Source organism: Pempheris klunzingeri, chromosome 23, assembly GCF_042242105.1.
Source record: "Pempheris klunzingeri isolate RE-2024b chromosome 23, fPemKlu1.hap1, whole genome shotgun sequence".
NCBI lineage: Eukaryota > Metazoa > Chordata > Actinopteri > Acropomatiformes > Pempheridae > Pempheris > Pempheris klunzingeri.
Window position 1 is genome coordinate 12,469,749 of NC_092034.1, and position 18,558 is coordinate 12,488,306.

Sequence of the window (18,558 nt, forward strand, 5' to 3'; positions counted from 1 at the left end):
TTGTAGTCCTGCAGTGTTGTCCTATAAATTTACTCTGCAGTTTATCTACATCTATACACATCTATATATCTACATGGCTTCGTGTTTGCTTTAGAAAGTGCGTGTGTTAGAGCTGAAACCAACAGAGAAGTTACACAAGAGTGAGGAGGTGGGAGGAGAGGAAGGAGAAGAGCGGCCCGGTGCGCTCACCACGCGCTGCTCACTCCTCCTGCAGGGGGCTGCGTCAAGCGCCACAGAGATACGACGATACCGGATGTGAGCTCATTCAGACTTCAAAATAAAAACGTAAATAACAAAATTATATTGACTCATAAACAGCGTTGTCATTTTCAGTTTCATTTGATTTATCTTAAGTCTCTTGGGTTACTGTTTAACTCTTTTATGAATTATGCGGTTTACCAAATAATGCTTGTGTTTTCCCAGGTATGTATTTCCCCCAATTAACTCTGACTAAACAAATTTGTGAATTGAAACGAGAAGTCATCTTCTAAGAATTTTGCTTCAGTCGGACATTTCAGAGTTTCTTTCTTTTTTCTCTGACTCAACCACCTTCTGCTCATTTACAGATCCATCCTGTTGTCTCCAAGTTGTTATGAAGCTTCATTGCATAGCCAGAAACCCAAATCCCACCCAGAGTTTATATATAAACTAGACCCAAGATTGTTTCTTAAATGTGAGGATTTGCTGTTTTTCTGTTGAATCTATGAAGGCATTTCTCACTATTCTCAGAATGTTTACAAATCAAACAATCAATCGATTAATAGAGAAAATAATCAGTGGATGAATCCATAATGAAAATAACCAAAAGCTGCAGTTGGATACAAAAACAGTTGAGCTACAACTCAACCAGCTACAGAAGTAAAATCCTTTATATTATCATTTACATTAATACATGAGCAATTCTAAAATAATGATATAATAGTGTAACAGTTACATTTGTCTGCAGTGAGAAGGCTGTTTTTACTTTTAATGCTTAAATTAAATGTATCTGTTAATACTTACTTTTGAGTATAGTACGTTTACGTGTTTTTTCAGTGTGGCATTATCACTTTGCCTCCTTCTCCACCAAGCACCCAAAGCTGATATTCCTTAATCAGACTTTTATTCTGAAAGCTGTAACCGGAAGCTTATGTCATGTGTTTTGTGTGACTTTGCAGCGGTCCACCCCTTCTGGAGGGGTGAGAGGCGACAGACGGGCGACCCACCGACAACATTTGGACATGATCTAACTGGACCGGACCCCCCAGCCACTGTTTGGGCCTGTTTGCCCCCACCATGACGCCCTAAACCGTGCGCGAGCGGTCCTCTGAATGCGCTTGAACGGCTGGAGAGCGGAAGTGAGAGGAGGGGGAAGTTGTTAGGGGATATTGGAGGAAATAAACCCATAAAAAGTGATTCTCCTCCGTTCAAGTTCAAGTCAAACTTCATCGGTGTTTGTAGAGGGCGGGGGGCCCTGGAGCTTTCTTGGGCATGGACACCCACGTCAAGGAGGGACAGCTTTATGTGCAGCATCAAAAGTTTGGGAAGGTAAGACCACAGTAGAAGTGATATTTTTGACAGTGTAGCTGTGGCGTTGACAGAAATGACCCAAACAATAAATAACTGTAGCTAAACACCCCATAATAAATGTTTAGAGGGTGCTATATAACATTAAAATGACAAACTGGACTAGGAATAGAATAAAACCAGTAATAGATTAGGAGACAAAGCTCTTTGAGGGCACTAAAACTAGCTAAAATGCCTCTTAGACCTCTGTAAGGCCACTGCTGTCTGTCCTAAACCGTGAAGAGGTCCTGAAATAGTGATGTTGTTGGTGACTAACGGATCAAAAGGTTCCCACAGGACCATTACAGGATTGGTAAAGTAGTCCCATATGTGTATGTTAATGCCAGCTTAGGTAAAGATAGAGGCACCACAAATCCTGATCCACAATCCACAATTTCATGAGACATTTTATTCTGGGAGATGGACCATTAAGCCTCAAACATGTTTTTAATTCACACACACATGCAAGTGACGTTCACTTTGTGCTTTTTCCAGTTACAAACCAGAAAGCAGCATTTTACATCCTGACAAATAAATAGAGCACACATTGGTGCAATTACAGACCAGCCATTGTGCCCGCTGTCTTCACACACAAACCTGCCGGAGATGCAGAGAGAGGAAGTCGTTGCAGAGTTTTACTGATCTGGCCTTGTTTTGATGTGGTGGTTGGGAACAAGCCTGCTGTGCATGTCTGAGTGTGAGCGAGTGTGTACTGTAGTGAAGGTAAAAATACAGGACACCAAAGCACTTTCCTAAAGTAAATGAGGATAGAGAGACAGAATGGATAGATTTGTGTGTGTGTGTGTGTGTGTGTGTGTGTGAGCTGGTGACACCTTCCTTCATCTGATGAAAGCTGCTTCATCATGATTGCAATATGAGACTTTCCACAACAAACACACAAACAGAGATTCACAGAGCTGGAAAGTTGTGACAGCAGAGAAGTAGAGCTTTTTCACAGACATGGCCGACATGTTTCCACTTCGTCGTAGCTGCACAGCTGTTCACACCTTTGCCGACACCATCAACAATGCCTCTGACACTCTGTGATCAGTTAAGTTGAGGAGGTCACATGCCAGGTATGGACACTGTTCAATGTGTGTGATAGCACCTGTGTGTGTGTGTGTTTGTGGGTGTGTCTGTGTGTTTGTTTTAATCCATGGCCTCGATGCAACCTTTCCTTCGGTTCCAGAAGAACTCATTTGCTCTTCCAGATTTGTAAGAGGGTCTTTGTCTCTGTGTCTCTCTCTGGTCATATGACATGGATCAACAAAACGATCTGGCCCTGTTTCCTGCACTGAAATCACCACTCCACAATACGCATTCATGCTCCAGAAACACAGCTTCAATGCCCTTTGTAAACAGTAGAAAGTACAACAGAAAGTGGACAAACAAAATCCAAAACAACACGTTATCTTTTGCGAAGTAGAGCAGAAGTGGATAAGGAGACAACGGAGTAGAGAAGAATAGTACAGGAAGCTGAACGTCGGCTGATGTGAAAGTGTTGAAACTGGTGTGAGGTTTGTCGAGTGAAATTATGCAATCGGCAGAGCTGTCAGTGGACACACACGCGCAAACTCACACACAGGTTCGTTCCCACGTGTACGGACGGAAAATGTGACTAAGGAGTGCAGCGGCCACGTCTGAACCAGGTTTTATGGTGTGTGAAGTAGTGGCCATCATAGAGGTTATACAGCAGGCTGCTAGGATGTACACAACCAAGATACATCCATGTTACATGTACTAAGAGAGGGAATCAAGTTCAATTTCACTGTAACGACATTATAAAGACAGAGAAGTCTGTCTTTTTCTCTGGATCACTATCACCATAGCTGGGTGATACTGATACTGATACTGACAGACTTCTTTGTAATTTGAATTGACGAATGTGTTTGATCATTGGGCTTAACAGTTTTTTAATCTTCTATCAGAAATCTGTCGATGTTGTCGTACATTACATGAAAGCCCCTCAAAAAAGCCCATCTGGAGACACAGAAGACATCACACAACAGTTTTCATCGCTGTTGTCAAGTAGGTCTCCTCTTCTGTGAAAACCTAAAAGTGTTTTAACAGCAGTGTCCCAGACGCTGCTACAAAACACTGAAAAACATATTTTCTGTCTGACACACGCTGCGTTGCAAAGTATTCATAACATCCAGCATGTCTCTGTGTTAGTGAGCCAGAGTCACATCTGAACAGCGCCGGTGTGAAAAGCATGCCAGATATTTGTGGTGGTGTGAAGCTGCTGTCTGAGCTAGAGGTCGATTAACAATTAATCGGATGTTTTACAAACCGTCATTATCGGTGCACGATGGCTGGCCACCGGTGGGGTTCAGCACCGTTCTTGCTAAGAGGCTCCAAACAAAAAGTCAAGGTAATGTTACTGTCTACCTGAGATGATTTATACTAAAATAAATATGACAGCTTCATTTGTAAATCACAAGCACGATAAAGTTGTCTGAGTATGGCATTATTAATATGTGAGACTGAAGATAAGGTTTTGACTGTTCATGAGAATTTGGCTACCTGTAAGTGTAAAGGTGATGACAAAAAAATGGTTTATTAAAGATGCTGTATGCAAAAGTAGAGACGTTTCTGCAAACAGTAAATTTGGTCACAGCGTAAAGTCCCAGTGCTTGATGAAAGAGTAATCACCTTTCTGCTGTTGTAATTACAGTTTTTCACACTTGTAAAGCTGTCATTGGATTTCGTCTTGTGGCTGCAGCAGAGCGATGTGATTGTGTGCTTGATTTAGTGAGATGACAGCTGTCAGTACCTGTCTGCCTGCCGCACGTGTACGAGATCCACAGTGCCCTGACCTGCAGATTGTAATTTAGCTGTAGCCCGCAGCTACAAAAAGCAGTTAGTCTGATGTTGATGTTGGCAGCTGTTTGCCAACTGCCAGTGAAGGCTGCAGATGTGGTGAAGAAGACGATATCAGCCTGCAGCTTGCTGCCACTTGAACAGACAGGGTGTGTCAGGATAAAGTGGTATTCCACTCCCTGGGGCTAAACCTATATGACCTATATCTAAAGTAATGACTCCCTAATGGATTAACTGGTCTGTGGTTTGTCAGAGCTTCTTTTGTTCATCACAAGTCGCCTCTCAGACCTTAAATCCAAGCTCTCAGAATAGAGAGCAGATGATTTGTAATATGAAGAAATAACTCGATGTAGGAAAGTGATTAATTGTCCGTATACAAACTGCAGTAGGTGTGTTTTCGGGAAGAACAGCATGATTTGGCTATGCGAAATGGAAAGGTATGATTAAGCATGAGCTGAAACACCGATCAGAGTTCTTACTCTTACAGTCATTGTAATAAAAGTTCATTTCAGTCACATCAGCACTCTTTCATTCTCAACTGTGGTATTCTCTGTGTAGCCAAAGCTTTGATGAGTCAATATGACTTAATGTAACTTTGCACATCACTTCACAATGCCTGTCATCTCTGGCAAATTTTACAAATAAGTGGTTTGTTTAGAGGAATGTGTGGCCTGAATGTGTGACCTGGTGTGTGACTGTACGTGTAATTGAGGCTGTTTTACACTATTGGTGGACACGTTCCACAACAGATAAGGTACCATTTTACATAAACCAATGTTTTTAGTCTCAGTGCAGGCCCAGGTCAGTGGAGACATTTGGGACATTTCTAACCGCCTCTTTTCAGCAGATTTAAGGCACACATGTACTGTTCACAGCTTCTTGTGATGGACATGCTAGCATTAACTGGCCCTGTGGGGTGACGACCATGACTGGGGACATCAGAGACGCTTCATTCTCGCGCTGTGCGGTTGGAAATGCTTCGTCATTTTAGACGGACTTCCTCCATTACATTTATTTTATTTTCAGACTACTGTCTTTGGTCAAGCTTTGCTGCACATGTGGGTGCCAGCGCAGGTGATTTGATTTGGGTGAATTATTCCTATTCTCTGACACTTGTCCTAATTGTTCAAAATAAAGGACAGTGGGTGTGTTTTATTTTTATTTCTTAAACTGTTTTATTGCTTAAACCAGAGCTGATCAATAGGAAACATTTCTTTTTTAGTCTTTTAAACTGAATATTTCATATTGCAATATGCCAGCATGGGCACTGGGAAATTATGATTTGATGTAATAGACTTGATGATTTATCTTGAAACTTATGGGGAAATTAATAAGTGATCAAAATAATCAGCTAGCTAGTTTGGGTTTAACTGCAATGGGCTCCAGGTTCCACATTTTTGTATGTATATATATTATATATATATATACATTATATATATATATATATATATGTATATATATTATATGTAAATGATGCTGTTGTTGTAAACTCTATCAAAACACTTGTCTGCTCCACAAATAGCTGTTTGTCCGAGGACACACGACATGTGCACAACAGTACTTTGATTATATGAAAATGTGGCCTATTTTTACTTGATTTGCCGTGTTGCAGTTACACAAAGCTGATATTCTTCAATTTAAGAAACATTACTGTCACTCTCATTCTCACAAAATTCTTTCCTTTATATTTGTGCTCACAGTGTCTCAGTTTTGGTTGATCAGTTTCAGGGAGTTGCAAAGCAAACTGAAGGACTTGTCAGAGTGATATTTAGTTTGCTGCTCTGTGCCGCTCACAGTTCCTCTGCTGCTGTTCTTCTGCTGGAAGTCACATGCACACAGTCACACAGCTTTCCTCTGTTCTCCCTTTCTCTCCCTTTAACACACATTACAGAGAGCAGACACGCTGTGATACACAAACATACTTTTACTCTCTTATACACACTCACACACTGCTCCTGCATGTGTCATTGAGGTCTGTCTGTGGCCAGTGGGAACGTGGTCGAGTGGTTGTAGTGGAGCAGAAACATGATAGAGAGGATCCTGTGTTTGAGCGGTTGGGGAAACATGGATCCATCCAGCAGTCAGACTGCACATCGCTCAGCATGCAAACACACAGATACACGCTGCGAAAACAAATAATGATCAAAATTAAAGGCACTGGAGTGACTCAACTCACAGCTGGGTTTTCTAAGAAATTATTTGTTGTGAGAGAAAAATATTTTGGGGAACCAAATGGGTTCACAAGCAAACACACAAAACACAAAAGTTCTGCAGTTATTCAATCCTCCCAAACAGAACCTCAAACTAATACAGCTGTAAATGTGTGCAAAATGAAAATGTGACGTAAATGCTTAAACTAATGAATACAATGACAAGGAGCAATAGTTTGTCACACTTGCTCAAGGGCAGCTGAGTCTAATGTAAATCATTTCTTAATGAATAATTTCTAGGCTGATGCAGAATGGGTTAAAAAGGAAACATTGAGCTTTACAAGGGAAAGTGTCTCCTTTCTTAACAATGTCTTTTTTAAGTGTGGCAGCTAACGGCCGTGTGTTGTTTTGGCAGTGAAAGGGAGAAACAGAAACGCACACATGCCCTTGTATCATAGATGGTTCTAGTGAGTTCCGTGAACAGGCAGGACATCAGTGAGGAAGTCTCTCTGTCATGATCTTTTTTTGCATAATTTCCACTCTGTATTTGTGGTTATAACGGTCTGTTACCTTATATGGAGCAGCTGTTTCACACACACACACACACACACACACACACACACACACACACACACACCATAAAAAGACCATATTGAAGTAATGGTTAATGTTTCATGTACACTACACAATCAGATCGTATGGACTGATCATTCACAGCTTTTCATAGTCTGCGCGTGTGTGAGTGCGTGCATTTGTGCACGTCAACAGATGGTCCAGAACACACTGAGGGAATAGTTAAAACAATACAAACACACACACATACACATTTGTACATACACTCATACACTGAGACACACCTGGATGCAGACGAAGGAAGCAAAGAGAATCCTGGGTAATAACAATCCCACACATTTCCTGTCCTTTCTGGCAGTTTATTGTAACCGGTCGGAGTGTGTGCATGCGCATGTGCATGTGTTGACTTATTAAATCTGGTGTGTTTCTGTCTGTGTGTGTGTGTGTGTGTGTGTGAGGTAGAAATTGATGAACTTTGCTCTTGCAATTATTATTATGTCTATAATTTATGACACCATTTATATGAAGTCCATCATGCAAACACTATGATTACAGATTTAAACAGACTCACATATCGGCTTTCATTCTGTGGGAAAACAGATTAGTGAGGCAGTTGTGTGTATTTCCATTGTGTGCTGCTGGATGGAAATGTTCTACTTTTGCTGCACTACATGTATTTGTCAGTTTCAGTTACTGTACAGATTAAGATTTTACACGCAAAACATGAAATAAAAAACATTGTTATAGATTAAACTACCCAACGGAATTAACGGTGAGCTCCAATAAAACCAGCTACAACAGTGAAACAGTAGTTTTAAATTGTATAAAAGTGTATCACTCATCAGGGAATCAGTTGAATGTAAGACCTTTACTGATAATAGAGTATTTTCCTGCTGTGGTGGCTACTTTTCCTTAAGCAGAGCCTCTGATCTTTGCTTTCCCCGCCGAGAGAGCCAGTGGTTGCTGTCAGAGCCCAACCAACACATGGGCACGCTGTCAAAACTGGCTGGTGTTTATCTTGGTAGATATGCAAACAGAAATAGCAACACACCAAGCCAAATTTTAATGCTGCCTTTAAAGTAGTTTTATATACACGTATTATCTGTAATAATGCAATTTCCACTGACATTTAAAGGCATCATCACATTTTCATCTTTGATAATAAAATGTATAGGCCTTTTTCACATTTTGACAAGTCCCAGAAGGAGAAGTTTATGGTTAAATAGTAAAATGAATAATGGCTGAACTCCTCTTAACTGTCTCAGGGTCCTGGTGTTGTAGCTGCTGTCTCACTACCACCCTGTCATGACTTACAGGGACACTTGAGTAGAAAAGAGCCGTCGTTAATGTTACTATGACTTTCCAAAATGTGAAAAAGGCCCATCGTTCTGCTGTAAATATTCTGGCCAAGTTGCCAACCCTTAAATAAAGAAATTAGAGCAGCAAGTTTCTCTGTAAAAAGAAAAAGTTGACTTGGACGATATGTAGTCATTAGATTTTTTTTCACCCTCAACTATCCATGTTGGTATCGGCGCATATTTGTCTGTTACCCTGGACACACAGGCCCTATGAGCTGCATGTAGGTCATGCTACCTTTGAGATTATCTGACTACAGAAAGACAAAAATCTCTCATTAGGAAGCATTTTGGGACCTGTAGTTTTACTGCTAGTGTGAGTCATTTTTCTCTGGTAGCTGGATTTTCCCTGCCGGTCGAAGGATTTTAAGACCGCTGACTTTCCTGTCACAAACTTAGCTCTCTAAGTGTCAGGCAGCTTCTGTCCGGCTTAGTGAATGTAGGGGAAAACACACACACACACACACTGAGATGAGGCATATCTAAGTTAGTGGTGTCTCATGCTGTTTTATCATAACCGCATGTACATTAGTTTTCTGTAGTGATTGCACATAATCTTACATGTAGTGTGTCACCGTGTCCATTGTTAGAACTGAACATCTGGAGTCTTTCACACTCGCTGTGAGTCTTACTGTGTCATGCTGAATGTTGTTCGGTCATGTCCCTTTTTGTCCCTGTGGAGGAAGAGGTCATTGTTATCTGTCCTCACTGTTATCTGTCCTGGGGAGAGATGATGCACCTGTCTTCTGTTTTGGACCTAGTTGGATTATATTTTTGAACGCTGTATTTTTCTTCATGACTTGAATAAATGTAGAAACATTCAGGCTGAGAGTGGCTACGTTAAAAAGGGACTACCTACACCCAGAATAACTCTGGGAATTTGTTCACCATCCTAAACTAATATTCTAACAGTATGATGTTTATTCCCTTTGGATTCATCAGTTATAATCATTTGAATTTATCCTTAAAAATATTGAGGGTGATGTCCTTGTAATTGCTCTGTGTTTTTATTTTGTGGTTATATCTGGTTTTTGGTGCTTGTCGTTTTAGTTTCATTCTAAACTTTGCTCATTTGGATCAAAATATAAAAACCCATTCAGTACCTGTTCTGATTTTGGGGGAAATTGCCAGTTTTTTCTCTAAGAGCAGTGGTGACTGATGCTGCAATGTTGGTCCGCTGCAGATTGTAAAGGAAAGAATGGTGTGTGCAGGCGGTCTGAGTCAAACAGCTTCAGATTCATCACCTCATGCCTCCTACATTAAGCCTCCGTTAATCAGTAGAGTGGAAGTTAAGGAAATGTCATTTTGACTCACATCTTCTGTGGACTTCAAATGTTAACATTCTCCGCTTCTCTATTCATCAGTTTTTGATTATTTGTGGCTAACTCTGCATTTTGCGTTTCCCCATTGCTGTCTGAGCAAACCGCTAAATGTTCTTCCCTTGCCAGGTAGATTCAAACGGAGCAGATGTGTCGCACTAATACTAAAAGAAACTAATATGGGACGTTACATACAGACATTACAGATTATGCGCTTAAAATATGAAAATTACAAAAATAGATTTCAACTAACAACTGACTAATAACAGCTACAGTCAAACATTTTATATTGTTGGAATGACTTGAGTTATTTTTTCTCTTCCTCTTTTTTGGTTCACGAATGTAAAAATTCAAATGTTTTCAAAAAGGGAAATACTGATGTTAAAGAAGCGCTGATTATTTGGAGAAATTTCCAGTCCAATATTCACTCTCCTTTTAGCTCTGTTTTGGTCTCCACCAGATCTGGGAAGTCAGGGAAAGATCATGGAAAAATCTAGCTCTTCATCCACTAAATGCTCCACTATGCACATTAGCCAGTCTCTAACTTTGTCTGTCGGCTGTGTGGTGCTCAGCAGGTGGTGTATAGCAGGTTTTTAGAGCTCTTCTGCTAAAAACAGCGCTGATGACAGTGGTGAGAGTGAACCAAAACATTAAAGTTGCAGTCCTAAAACCAAAACAGTCAGCTAAAAGATGCTAAAACGCTCAGGAAATCTAAGGGAAGCTACAGAGTCTGGTGACATTTACCCGGAGGTCGTCCCAACGAGCGACTCCTTTCACATCCCACACATTTGTTCCATTGTTGATATAAGGGTATTTCTAAGTGCAGCTTTAAATGTTCTCTTCTATACCTTTTCCTTATCAGAAATGGAAGAAGAACTGGTTCGTCCTCTACCCCGCCAGCCAAAATGGCATCGCCCGCCTCGAGTTCTACGATTCACCCGCGGGTGGAGGGGGCGGAGTCGGCGGAGGCTCGGGAAGCGGATCCAATGAGAAAACCAGGAAGCTCGACAAGAAGATCATCCGCTTGTCTGAGTGCATTTCCATCCTGCCATCGTTGACGGAGAGCTGTCCCAAAGACAACATGGCGGCGTTCTGTGTGGAGACCAACGACAAGACGCATGTGTTTGCTGCAGAGAGGAACGTCGCCAAAGACTGGATGGATACCATGTGTGACATTGCATTTCAGGTAGATTCACACTTATTCCTTGTGTGAGTGTGTGTGTGAGTGTGTGTGTGTGTGTGTGTGTGTGTGTGTGTGTGTGTGTGTGAAAAACCAGGCTGACCAATACCTATAGTGTGATTACTTTAGGAAACTGTGTTGTTATAATGTGTCTGTCTTCTGTCTGTAAAATTATTTTGGCTCTCACAGCTTGAATATGACCCAAATTATTAAATTCAAGAAAAAAATCCCCTTAGTTTGGTGGAAAAAAGCTGCTGTTTTAAATGTAGTTTTCCACTGGGATTGCAGTATAATTCTTATTATCTTATTATCATATATGACTTTTTAAAAAGTTCCCACATGCCCCTAGAGTGTTCATACAGGCCACGGCTTCTACTGTGTGCACTCACACACGCGTGTACACACACACACACACACACACACACACACACACACATACACAAACATGAACATTACACATATTTGCAGAGAGGAAGCCAGAGGGAGTTTCCAGGAGGAAGACTTAATCCTCTTTGTTCTCCGTTGCAAGCTCAGCCTCTCTAACTCCAGTGGTTATACTGGAAAGCTCCCACTTTCTCTAGGTTTCCCCTCCTTTTGTTCATGCACGCGTTAAAGTACAAAACATAACCCGAAAAGCAAACTCCTGCGTCTTAACGCTTACTAAAAGCCAAATTTGTCCCTCTCCGCTGATTGACTGTGTGTGTCACAGGGAGGAAGTGGCAGCAGCAACAGTACTGCTGCCGACTCTAACGGAGGGCCACATGACCTGCAGATGTCTGAAAACCTCATCTACTACTCCAGAGTAGAGGGTAAGGACACAACACAGTCTAGTTATACTAAGACACATTCATGATTTCAAGAAAATACTACGGCACATAAGGTCATTCGGAATGAAGAGAATTTAACGCCTCCTGTCTTCTTCTCGCAGTGAACGAGTTCTGGGTGAGCACTCAGCGCACCGAGGCGTCGGAGCGCTGCGGCCTGTCGGGAAACTACTGGCTGAAAGCGGAAAGCGACGTCTTAATCTTGAGGGACCCAAATACCAAGCGGAAGCTTTTGGTGTGGCCCTACAAGCTGCTGAGGAGATACGGGCGAGACCGGGTGGGTGCATTCGCTCGTGAGGATTTCTTTTCAGGGATTTTAGTCTCTGACACGCCTGATGAGCACAGGCATGGGAAGTCTGGTGTGTGAGTAAAATTTAGTTAAATGTAACTTTGAGCAGCAGCAGCAGCAGCAGCAGCAGCAGCATGTGGTCTAAGCCTTAGTAGCACAAAAGATGTTTGTCTTTCCTCTGTGGTTGTTTTTGTGTCACTTTGATGCTCCAACAGACTTTGAAAATAACTGATGACCTTTTAAGTGTCTGTCTGGCTTGTTAACACATTCATTTGGGCTCGTATGGAGACCGACACTAACTCATGTACACATAAGATAAAAAATGGGACTTTATTGGTCTGTATGTGTCAGTATTTGCATTTGCTAAAAAGAAGCGACTGGAAAAGAGTGCTTCCATTACTGCATTTTGGCATTTGTTCATACGCCCCATGATATATTTATTTAGTCACTCCTAACTTCTACTTTGACACGTAAATACATTCAAATATTTTTCCCCTTCTTTCTCTAGGTGATGTTTTCGTTCGAGGCGGGCCGGCGCTGTGACTCAGGCCCCGGTAATTTCACCTTCGAGACCAAGCAAGGCAATGAGATCTTCATGCTGGTGGACCAGGCCATCCAGTCGCAGAAGCTCCAGGCTGAGGAGCGCCACCTCAGCTGCCCCATCAACTTTGACCCCGACTGCCCCACGTTGATGCAGCACATACGCAATGCCGGTCCCAGTAGCATGGTGGCGGGAAGCGGAGATAACAGCAGCTGCAGCAGTCGAGAGGCGGATGGCGATTCGGGCGGCAGCAAACCAGGCTCTGCTGATGGCGTGCTCGGGAAGAGAGAGGGTGGAGATGGAGGCGGAGGAGGAGGGAGGACAACAGGAGGACTCAAAGGGAGGAGTTTACCAGAACTACCAGCCATTTTGGGGGCAGCAAAAGGTCATTCGTTAGCTGATGAAAGTGCAGGTTTTTATTCTGAGCCAGCAGATTCAGTCCGCCTGCCCCTGCACAGCGCTGACTGCCTCTACTCCGACCCAGTGGACAGTATCAAGAGTCAAAGCCAAATTAGCAGCCCGTCCACCCCTCCAGTGCCCACCCCGCGTCTCCGACCAGTAGGAGACGAGGCTTCGGGTGTCCAAGGGGATCATCACCATGGAAGCAGCAACCCCAGGAAGCCACCGGACGTGTACTCGCACGTGTACGACCGGATCAGCCTGGAGCTGAACCAGAAAACAGGCGCGCTGAGTCTAAACGGGGCTACAGGGGGAGGAAGAGGGGGAGGAAGAGGGATGAACAGTAACAGGCGACCCCCTGGGGGTCAAGCAGAAGGGGCTTCGTCACCTCCCGCTACTCGTCTGGAGCACATATATGACGAACCGGAGGGCTGCGCCAAAGGAGGCGCTGGCATGTCCGCTAGTTCAGGGATGAGTGTTTACGATGAGGCCCGACTGGAGCCCCACGGCCAGAGAAGACAGGAAGAGGCGGCGCCAGGACCGGAGGGAAATTACAGCGCCCCCTCCCACGGAAAGCTGTCAGAGTCTCAAAGACACTCTCCTCCGCAGCTGGGCCCCAGCCGTGGCACGCCGCAACAGCCGGCTCAGAGGTGGCCCAAACCTGTGACCGCCCCCAAGCCGAGCAGGGCCATGTTTGCTCGAAAGGAGCCGGTGCCGCTGCCCCCTGGAAAATATGGAGGTCCTGGCAGTAATGTGAACAACAACAACAACAACAATATTTGGGGGGGAGGAGGAGAAGGAGGAGGAGGAGGAGGAGGAGGGGGGAAGGAGCTGTACAGCAAAGTGTCTAAGCAGAGACCTTCAGCCGGTAATTCGTGGTACAACCAGCACCACCAGGCGCCGCTCAGATCACCTGATATCATCTACGACAACTTGGGCGATGTCTGACATCCATAATATGGAGACGATGAGGCTGAAAAACTAACGTTTGGTCGATGCTTTTATTCTTGCAGTTTTTGTAAGGACTAAGCACATTTCTTCCATCTGTGGACTGGAATAATTATTTGAGACAGTCGATTTTGGAGAGGATTAGCTCACAGCTACAAGAAAACCACATTACGACTGCGTTTTGAAACATGGAGTGCAAGTATTGCAGGGCCACCCTCTATATGTGTGTGTGTGTGTTTGAGAAAGAGAGTGTTTGCATGGTCAAACCCATAATTGGAGTACCAATCCACAGTGTGGTTGGAGCCAGCCACTTCACTTGAACACACACACACATAGAAACTGTCAGGATTTGCCAAAAGGAGCTGGGCCCACATGCCTCACTTTAACAAGCTGAGAGAGTGGCTTGGCTCTTCTTTTCTAAAATGTCTGCCATGCTTATAAAGTGACTGGGAAACATGTTCTTGCACTGCTGCTGTTGTGTTGCTCTGCAGTGTGAGACAATGTGACAGATAGGAGTAATTGCCTGTCAGGTCTGGAGCATCTTTGAAGCGAGGACTTTAGCAAAAGGAGCTGATCATTTTCTGGTTGTGTTTTCTGCCTTATTTATCATCCTAATTCTCAGTACAACGGGGAGATTTACACACAACATGCAATGTGGTTGCACCTGATGATCCACTAAATGAAAAAATGCTACTGTTTTAGAGGAAGCGTGAAAAGTGGGACTTTAAGAACCCATGTGGGTCAAGAAACAGACATCAGTGGGTCATAAAGGGGTCGGGAGGTCACATGGTCCTTATTTGAATCTTTAATGTTTATTTGTACAAAGTAAATATGAAACTAATCAATCCCCTGCAATGTGTTATGTATGTGTGTGTATGTAAGTCAGAAACAGCTGTGCTGTCTGGAAATATAATTAATAATAAAAATGGCTCCAAAAACTTTAAGTATTCCTCCACAGTGGATCTTTAAACAAGAGAGCTCCCCTAATTGCTACATCACTACATCTCCTCAGTGTCCCGGCAGGAGCCAGTCAGCTTTTAGTGCTTCAGACTTTCTGTTCTGGACCAAACGGGACAGTAAAACAGTCTGACCTCATCCTCCGTTTCCCTCCCTCTGCCACGCTCTGTTTTTGTTGTTTCAGTCGGTTTCCAACCACTTAATCACCCCGTTAAAGTTGAGCCTCAAAAAAGGAAACAAAGACTTTCTTTCTTTTTTGTCTCTCTTCCTTCCTTTCTCCCTCTCCGCGCTGATTCTGTTGTTCGGTTGCTCCGGTGACAGATAATGGCGGCTGGTTCGTGTCGGACACGCCGTGCATTTTAACTGCAGAGAGATACCGTAGACGAGGCCAGGAACACAAGATGGAAAGAGGGAAAATGGGGAAAAAACCAGCTAACTGACATGTTGAAGAATGCTGCAGAGAGAGGGGGACGTCTGAGCGTTTAAGCTGAGGATGACGAAAAAAGAAAAGGACTTTAAAGAGATGAAAAAGATGCTGACAGGATGAACGCTGGCTGGGTGAACCTGTGTTTGTCTGCTTGGCTTGTGTAACAGGTACAGACTGTTCCCGCCGCTGCTCTTTATCCTCATCATCCCTCTTTATCCCCCTTTTTTTCAGTCTTTATTTCCCCACCTGCTGCTGGAGCACTTTCTGGACAGGACAGTCTTCAAAAGTAACTGGATTACATTTTGAGGGTAACCCCCCCCCCCTTTCAGACAGAGAGGGGGAAGAAAAACAGAAAGAGAAAGAGCAAACTTCTGTCTTTCTCATTAAACTCTCAGTGAACTCATTGGAAAAAAGAAACCTGGTACACACACACACACACACACACACACAGACAGTACATGGTACTGTTTTTAAACTGTATATATGGCTCAATGCTTCCTCATTGGAATATTCAAAACAGGCTGTTTACATATTAACAGTCAGTGTGTGTGTGTGTGTGTGTGTGTAGAGCACTTTGTCCAAATCATGAAGTGTAAACAGCTGACTGCTTTTTTCACTGTTATCTCAAGTGACTTCTGCAATTCATCTCTGAGAAATCATCATTCTGTGAATTCAGCTGCTTCCTTTGTAGTTGTTTTCAGGGAAACTTGAAGACTTATTGCTGAGTTTTATTATTGAGTTTGAGTATTATTTTTTTTCCTAATTGTAAAGCTTTGCCTTTAGACAGAAGCCAGTCTAGCTGTTTCCAGTCTTTATGCTAAGCTGAGCCAACGCTGGGACTTCATATTTAATGATCAAACACCAGAAAGCATATCATGGTATATTCTAAATATCAAACGATTCCTTTGAAATGGCCCAGATTGCAGCAGCACTGATCTGAGTTTCATTTTCTCATGTTCAAATGCAGTTTCTATGTATTTTCTACCTTAAAGTGACTGTTAACATTCTGACTGGTTAAAACTGAAAGTGGTTCATCTTGTTCCTGTGTTACAAAAAGCTCCTCTGTGTCTGTGCCACCTACTTTCCCTCTTCACATTTCTCTCCTCATCTGCTTTGACCTTTCACACATCTGCAGAACAGCTCAGAAGACTGCCTGATCTCCGACAAATGTGTGTGTGTGACAGCTATATGCCAGTGTGTTTGTGTGTGTGCGTCAGAAATCTACAAACAGGCCTGCTGCCGTCAAGTTTGTTCAGTTTACGGTATATCAGGGTGGGACTATGTGTCTGCATATGTTCCACCACTGCTGCCATATCACCCTGTGTGCATTCCTGTGTGATTATGTGTGTGTTTTTGCAGAAATATGTCAGTAGGAAGCCCTTTAATGTTTTGCTGCAGGACACATGACACAAAAAGAACAAAAACACTGGATTAAAAAAGTGGGGATTTATTGATGTTGAGCCAGGAGACAAAAAAGCTGCTTCACTACATATAGACTCATTGACTTAATCCAGCTGGACTTGCTTGTGTAAGCGTGTGTGTGTGTGTGTGTGTGTGTGTGTCATTTCCAACCACTGAGGCTATTGTTGGCAAGGCAGCAGGTTTGAGGTCTCTGCATTTTTGCATGTAGACGTCTCACACTCACACACACACACACACACACACACACACAATCTTTGACTGTTATCAGGTCAGTCCCAGTCGTCCTGTCCTCTTCTCTGTGTATCCTCAGCACTGTGCGACTGTTTTGTTCCAGTCAAGGTCTCTCTCTGTCATTTTAAATGTCAGACTTGCGGAAAGAGAACTGGATCAGTCCGACGACATGAGCCACTGAAACAAGGCTTCACACTAACAGGTGCTGTGTGTGGATTCTGGGCTGCTTTTACAAATCTTTTCTAAAGATTAAAAAACTTTGCATCGACAATTGCATTGGGATGCAATTAGCCGTGAATTTTCCCAGTACAACACTCTGTTGCTGGCTGGCTAACAGGTGTCTGTACAGTTGCTGGACTTTATTGTTTAAATAAAAAAAATCATTATTCGTCAGTGCAGTTCCATAATCAGATTTCACACCTGTGAGCTGCACCTCTGAATATAAAACACCCCCGAGCTGAAACTCAGCTGTGTTTCCTCATTCTGTTTTAAGACTGCGGTGCACAAAATATGAGACGTTTCTCTTGTGCACACCTGACGAGGATTCTGAGTGTGTTCTGCCTTCAGACACACCTGAACCTGTCTGGTTTCCTCGTTTGTCACTCTGCAGACCACCAGCTTTTATTTTTAGCTGTGCGTGGGCAAACCCATTCAGTCACATGCGTCTGAAAGAGAGTTTCATTCACTCTTCATTCACGGCTCTCAGCGCTATCTAAAGGAAATGATGGTTTCTCATTCGGATTGGAGATGCCTGCACAAAAATGTAAAGGTGAGGTGATTTTTTCAGCTTGCATCAGTGACCTTGTGACCCTGTTAAACCATTAACTGTAAAATGTGCACAAAAAGTCTCTCAGATCTCAGATTTCCAGACTTTTCTGGCCCTCTCTAGACCTGTGGAGGAGTGCAGGGCGTTTATATTTCTGTCAGTATGAATCTAGTTCAGGTCCTGTTGCCTCTTGGCTTCACCTTCTCACTTCCTCTTCACAAAGATGCACTTCCTCTTTCTGTTCTCACCCAGCTCTGCTGTTGAGAGTGTGGATTATTCTCTGCCAGTAACCTTTAGATGAATTGTGACTCTTGTGTGGGTTCCCGCTCTGGTTGTCTGTGTGTATATTAGGATCCTGTGCTGTCGCTGTGACCGGTTAGGACAATCACAGGAAAGTATTACAGTTTTCATTTTTTTTCTCTTCTGCAGATTGCAGCAAAGGAAACGGTACATTGAGAAAAAAGCAGCAAGCCACAGCACTAATATTATCCTGACTCAGATATAGAGACTGATGAGACAGAGAAGAAATACAAGTGCACTTTTAGCCAGACAGACCAAAAAAGACCTTTCTGTTACATCAGAGTGGAAAAATACAAAAAATACTTAATGAAATTGCAAAACATTGTGCTAAACTGCCTCAAACTGCTACAAGTAACCAACAGAATGACATGAAATCTAAGCACAAAATACAAAGCTCATCAGTCAAAGTGGGACAATAACAGGAGCTGCTGTGCCTGTTTGAACTTTATGAAAGATTCATCTTGTTGGAACCATTTATGATGGTCATGGCAAAGATATATACTAAAGAGAAA

At 43.0% G+C, this 18,558-nt stretch overlaps 1 protein-coding gene across 1 annotated transcript; it reads left to right on the top strand.

Moving 5' to 3' along the window:
* Positions 1–1,196: 1,196 nt before the first annotated feature.
* On the top strand, positions 1,197–14,887 carry dok1b (docking protein 1b). Its single transcript, XM_070854923.1, has 5 exons — positions 1,197–1,527; positions 10,625–10,948; positions 11,652–11,751; positions 11,871–12,043; positions 12,564–14,887. Exons 1-5 carry the CDS (start codon positions 1,471–1,473, stop codon positions 13,941–13,943), a joined length of 2,034 nt encoding a protein of 677 aa, XP_070711024.1. The 5' UTR covers positions 1,197–1,470; the 3' UTR covers positions 13,944–14,887.
* The last annotated feature ends 3,671 nt before the right edge of the window (positions 14,888–18,558 follow it).